Source organism: Thunnus albacares, chromosome 6 (assembly GCF_914725855.1).
Source record: "Thunnus albacares chromosome 6, fThuAlb1.1, whole genome shotgun sequence".
NCBI lineage: Eukaryota > Metazoa > Chordata > Actinopteri > Scombriformes > Scombridae > Thunnus > Thunnus albacares.
In genome coordinates this window covers 826,016-832,653 of record NC_058111.1, presented here as the reverse complement: position 1 = coordinate 832,653, position 6,638 = coordinate 826,016, and the positions used below count along the sequence as shown (strand labels likewise).

Sequence of the window (6,638 nt, the reverse complement as noted above, 5' to 3'; positions counted from 1 at the left end):
TATCAAAACAGCTTTGCCTCTAATAAAAAAAACAACATCTGTTGTATTATTATAATGTTCTTCTATACATTATGTGCATTTCAAAATGCAGTGCAATGAGAAAATGTGCATTCATTTGAAATTGTCATGAAAAACTGAATCCACTCCCAAGGTGTAGCGTGTGAATGCACAGCTGGTGTTCAGCTGAATCTAAAGTGTCAGACTTTAGATCTTTTAAAACCACAAATGTATTTTCACTGTGTGGGAAACACTCTGTTGGATGGATGGTCTTTACATTATTGTCCTACATTTAAGCAAAGACAAGACTTTTACATATAATGCGGATTTTGGACATATTCAGGCCGTACAGTAAAGGATGGAAAAGTGGCTGGCATGTGAGCCAGTATAACGACAAAAAGATTCGCAGAATATTGGGTAGATTGTTCATATTAAACCTGCTTTGTACTATTTCAAAACCACCTCCACATGAAAAGTTCAGCAGAGAGATAAGGTGAGGTGTGCAGGTACTGGCAGCTTTTTTTCTGGTCCGTTTAGAACCAGAAAAACATATTTTTAAAATCTTAATGTAAGTGAAAATAATTAGAATTAGAGGACAAAAGACTGAGAGCGAAGTAACAAAGAGTCCGTAGATGTTATTGATTGTTGTATCGGAACATGCCAGTTTGACAATAAAGTAGTTATCACAGTACACTTTCTTAATAATGGTCCCACACAGCTGTAAGGAGTTAGTCAAGGATGTCATCACAAAACACAGTAACATAGGGCATAACCATGTTACAGCAATAAGAATGGCAATTTTGTTAAATGTCATACGTGTGTTATATTGCAGAGGACAACAGATAGCGAGGTATCTGTCATAAGACATGATGGCTAAGTTTAAATATTCAACACCACCATAAGAGTATAAAATGAAATTTTGCAGGAAGCAAAGGGGAGCAGAAACAGTGTGAATGTCAGAGAGGATCTGAACCAGAAGGAATGGAAACAACCCTGTACTACCATACAGTTCATTTACGAACAGGCTGCACAGAAAAAGGTACATAGGTTCATGTAAGCTTCGGTTCATACAGATAACCACAATGAGCAAAACATTGGCACAAATAATTAACATATATAAAGACAAAGTGACCATAAAAAGTAAGTATTTAAAAACTCCAGTGTCAAAGTAGGCACCAAGTGTGAAATATGAAACCTGTGTAGAGTTGATCATGCTCCTCATATAACACTGTTCATGAACTAATCAGTGTTACATTTTGTTATAGTCAAACTTTAACCTTAAGCACTGTGCCTGCTTGGAAGTGTGTGCAGTTAGTGTTAAACACCCTTGTAGTATTCAGACTACACAAAGAAATAAAATTCATCATCAAGACATTTGCCTGCTGTAGTCAGACTGTGACTCCCTCCTAACTGAGCTGAAACTCTGCTTCTGCTTCTTTTAAATGTTTCAGACAGAAGACGCCCACAGCAGCAGACTGACCTCACTGTCTAACACGTCAGCTGGGTTGAGATCTGGTGACTGTGAAGGTCATAACATATGATTCACATCATTTAATACTCATCAAACCATTCATTGTCATCCTGGAAGAGACCACTCCCATCAGGATAGACATGTTTCATCACAGGATAAAGCTGATCACTCACAACTACTTTGTATTGATTAGCAGTGACCCTTCCCTCTAAGGGGACAAGTGGACCCAAACCATGCCAGCAAAATGCCCCTCACAGCATAACAGAGCCCCCAGACGCTCTCACTGTAGGGGTCCAGCATCCAGACCTGAACCAGACGCCCTCACGGTAGCAGCCTTATTTTTAATTACTCACAAGACAATTGATGTACTGTATGTGTAAATAAGATCTATTTAACAAAATAATAATTAAACAGAACTGTTCCTGATCTGACATATATGCTATGATATGCTATGATATGATATGATATATGATATGATATGATATGATATATGATATGATATATGATATGATATGATATGATATATGATATATGATATGATATATATTATATCATATATGATATGATATTATATGATATATGATATGATATGATATATGATACGATATATGATATGATATGATATGATATATGATATATAATATGATATGATATGATATATGATATGATACAATATATGATATGATATATGATATGATACGATATATGATATGATATAATATATGATATGATATATGATATATAATATATGATATATGATATGATGTGATATGATGTGATATGATATGATATATGATATGATATGATATAATATATGATATGATATATGATATATAATATATGATATATGATATGATGTGATATGATGTGATATGATATGATATGATATATGATATATGATATGATATATGATATATGATATATGATATATGATATGATATATGATATGATATATGATATGATATGATATATGATATGATATATGATATATGATATGATATGAAATGATATATGATATCATATGCACCAGTCTGCACCATTCCACTGGCTGACTCCAACCTCTTTCAGGAGTGAGCCTAGTAACCTAACCACCTTTCCTTCACCTTTTCTTTTCTTTCATGACTTTTGAGTTGTGTTACTGGTGATAACTAAAGAGCAGCAAAAGGATTGTGTTGATTAATACTGAATGTACATAGGTTTGTTAGAACATTGCCCAGACTCTGCCTCTGTAATTAGCCAGACTTTGCCTCAGTCGCTGCCCAGACAAGCCTCTGTGAACTCTGAACTGTGAACTGTATGGACTGTTTCAAACCTTTGTTGTTCTCAGGAATATACGGACTGTTCCAGCATCCCGCCTGTCTCAGGAGCACATGGACTGTGTAACCACCAGGTTACTTCCAACACACAGGGACTGTTCGGCCCTTGGGTTGCTCTGGAGGTTGTGGCCAGCACCCCACTCTTCAGACCAAAGGGGGGATGTTGGACCTCATCTTCCATGTGCATCAGACAAAGGCAGGCCTGCATGCAAGTCACAAAGCCTGATAACAGGAAAGAGCGCTAGGACAGACAAAGAGAGTCCATTTTGGACTCCATATCCCAACATGCACTGCCAGTTCGCACCTAGGTGCTAAACTGGAAACGATCTCAACCACAGTCTCTCATTGGCAGAGACGCTCCAGCACAGAGGAAGGCACACAGAGGAAAATGCACTCCATTGTGAACTGATCTGGGGGAAGCCTCACTGCCTCCGTGAGCCAGTTTACTGAAGGAGGTGACCCCATGCATGTGTTTTTCACCCACCAACTGGAAGACTCCCGTCGCCGGACGAGATGAGACTTCTCCCATGTTCACCCGAACATCATCCCTGGATCCAAGAGAGACCACTGCTGCAACCAACACTCTCACCACCTGCAGAAGAAAGAAACAGATTTTCTTCAGGAAGACGCGGATAACTTCTGAGTTGATTCTGCTGTTTTCTCCGCAACGCCCACCGAGAATCAGCTGCCGTGAAGCCCGCTGATAGCGCGAAGACGGCACTGTCAGCGTCCGAGCCAAGGAACCGAGCTGGACTGAAAGATGGACTTAACACACACCCTGCTCGCTTTCTGAAGCGACCAAGTAAGAGGTTTAGTGTTAGTTTGTGTGTTCTTTTCAGCCTCAGTGCTATTGTTAACTTTAGCTTTTTAAGCTTCATTGCTATTGTTTTGTTGTGTGGATTGACGGACCGCCGAGTCCCTTTGCTCTGCTTTACTCGGAGGAGTATTTAAAGGAGGAGTATTTGCTGCCTGTTTAGTTGTGTTCACCACACTAGACTGTTTTTGTGTTCTCCCCAATTGGGACTACTGCTGTGTTTGTGCCATCGTAAGTGAGGAAGTAAGTTGATTTGTCGATCAGAAACCAGACAACGTGCGTTACAGACTGCCGTTTGTGCACGTGTTCTCTGTGGACAAAGGAACCGCTTCTCTCCCCCTCACGATCGCTTTCCCTCCTCTTTCTTCCCTCTCTTGCGTGTCGCAAGAACACACGTGCGCACACACACATACACGCACCAACACTTTTTTACTCATTTGATGGTCAGATTAACGTCGGACAAAGTGCTGCTCTATTCTACCTTATCCACCATCAGACACGTGTGTTTTACACGGAACTGGGTAAGTGCAAGACGCCGACCACCAGGCGGCACCATCTTGCTTCTGTCTAACCAAAACACCACCCACCATCACTTCCGCTATTTGGTTCTCACGTGACGGGACTTCCTCCCATACTCACGTCTGCATTTAAGCCCACGGCGTCATCACACCAGATCACATCGCCATCTTGTCTCTCTCACACACACACACACACACACACACACACACACACACACACACACACACATGCATTCACCTGCATGTGTTCAACCCTGTACATAGCTGTTGTGTTTTGCTTTGGTAGAATTATATTTTAGTACAGTAGTTTATTGATCAGAGCAAAGTTAACTTTGTTAATTGTGCTAAGTTTAATAAACACTGTTATATCTTTAAAGAGAAGTTCTTTTGTCATTATTGTGTTTAACATATTGTGAAAAGTGGCTGATTGAAGGAGTCAGAGCTCGAATTCTTTGTTCACCTGTGAATGTTGATCTCTCTCAGATATTACCGTTCTAGGTGAACTCTTTTATGAGACTACCTTGTTTGGTTATTGGTCCCAGCTTCCAGATGGTGCCCCGTAGTTATTAATTCATATTAATAATTCTATTATTTTTTATAATTAATAGTTATCTCTGATAATTATTAATTATTGCTAATAACCAACCGTGCTCCTCACATATCGGACAGTTGTGTTCCTGCCTGTGAGGTTCTTTAACAGTCGGTGCCCGAATTATTAATTAATATTAATAATATCTTGATTTCATAATTAATGATTATGTATGATAATTATGAATTATTACTAATAATAAAATGCACTCCTACCAGTACCAACATATGTTAGCTTATTTATGTATTTATAAATATAAAAAATATGAAAAATCAAATTGACACATTTTATAGAACATAATTTCTGATGTCTCTTTGAAATAATTTATAATTAACACCAAAAAGAAATAAATATGTCACATATATATCATATATATCAATCATTTGATCTGCTTAGAACTAGGAGATGTTTGAAGTTTGTTTTCTTGAGTAAATTTAAAGTACAGTAGTAATAGATGTCTTAATATATGTTAAATAATTTTATGTTCAGTGACTTAAAGAAAATCTTACACTGAATATTTAAAAAGAATGATTCAAACCAAACTATATTCTTATTGTTATATTAAAAACTTTATTTTAAAGTCATAGCTTTAATATAAATTTTACAGACAGTGTTGACACAACTTTTATCAAATGTGTTATTTGATGATTTTTTTTATCATTATTTGGGTTGAGCAAATATCAGTGTTTCCAATGTATTGTTGATTTGATGCTTATCAAAACAGCTTTGCCTCTAATAAAAAAAAACAACATCTGTTGTATTATTATAATGTTCTTCTATACATTATGTGCATTTCAAAATACAGTGCAATGAGAAAATGTGCATTCATTTGAAATTGTCATGAAAAACTGAATCCACTCCCAAGGTGTAGCGTGTGAATGCACAGCTGGTGTTCAGCTGAATCTAAAGTGTCAGACTTTAGATCTTTTAAAACCACAAATGTATTTTCACTGTGTGGGAAACACTCTGTTGGATGGATGGTCTTTACATTATTGTCCTACATTTAAGCAAAGACAAGACTTTTACATATAATGCGGATTTTGGACATATTCAGGCCGTACAGTAAAGGATTGAAAAGTGGCTGGCATGTGAGCCAGTATAACGACAAAAAGATTCGCAGAATATTGGGTAGATTGTTCATATTAAACCTGCTTTGTACTATTTCAAAACCACCTCCACATGAAAAGTTCAGCAGAGAGATAAGGTGAGGTGTGCAGGTACTGGCAGCTTTTTTTCTGGTCTGTTTAGAACCAGAAAAACATATTTTTAAAATCTTAATGTAAGTGAAAATAATTAGAATTAGAGGACAAAAGACTGAGAGCGAAGTAACAAAGAGTCCGTAGATGTTATTGATTGTTGTATCAGAACATGCCAGTTTGACAATAAAGTAGTTATCACAGTACACTTTCTTAATAATGGTCCCACACAGCTGTAAGGAGTTAGTCAAGGATGTCATCACAAAACACAGTAACATAGGGCATAACCATGTTACAGCAATAAGAATGGCAATTTTGTTAAATGTCATACGTGTGTTATATTGCAGAGGACAACAGATAGCGAGGTATCTGTCATAAGACATGATGGCTAAGTTTAAATATTCAACACCACCATAAGAGTATAAAACGAAATTTTGCAGGAAGCAAAGGGGAGCAGAAACAGTGTGAATGTCAGAGAGGATCTGAACCAGAAGGAATGGAAACAACCCTGTACTACCAAACAGCTCATTTACGAACAGGCTGCACAGAAAAAGGTACATAGGTTCATGTAAGCTTCTGTTCATACAGATAACCACAATGAGCAAAACATTGGCACAAATAATTAACATATATAAAGACAAAGTGACCATAAAAAGTAAGTATTTAAAAACTCCAGTGTCAAAGTAGGCACCAAGTGTGAAATATGAAACCTGTGTAGAGTTGATCATGCTCCTCAT

At 37.3% G+C, this 6,638-nt stretch overlaps 2 protein-coding genes across 2 annotated transcripts; both read right to left on the bottom strand.

Moving 5' to 3' along the window:
• Positions 1-289: 289 nt before the first annotated feature.
• On the bottom strand, positions 290-1,219 carry LOC122984162 (olfactory receptor 49-like). The gene has a single exon (XM_044354489.1). It carries the CDS (start codon positions 1,217-1,219, stop codon positions 290-292), a length of 930 nt encoding a protein of 309 aa, XP_044210424.1.
• A 4,489-nt stretch (positions 1,220-5,708) lies between these two features.
• On the bottom strand, positions 5,709-6,638 carry LOC122984161 (olfactory receptor 49-like). The gene has a single exon (XM_044354488.1). The coding sequence runs from the start codon at positions 6,636-6,638 to the stop codon at positions 5,709-5,711; it is 930 nt and encodes a 309-aa protein (XP_044210423.1).

Excerpts from the sequence above, each read along its gene's own strand:
- LOC122984161 (XM_044354488.1), bottom strand. The coding sequence starts at position 6,638 with ATGAGGAGCATGATCAACTCTACACAGGTTTCATATTTCACACTTGGT.
- LOC122984162 (XM_044354489.1), bottom strand. The coding sequence starts at position 1,219 with ATGAGGAGCATGATCAACTCTACACAGGTTTCATATTTCACACTTGGT.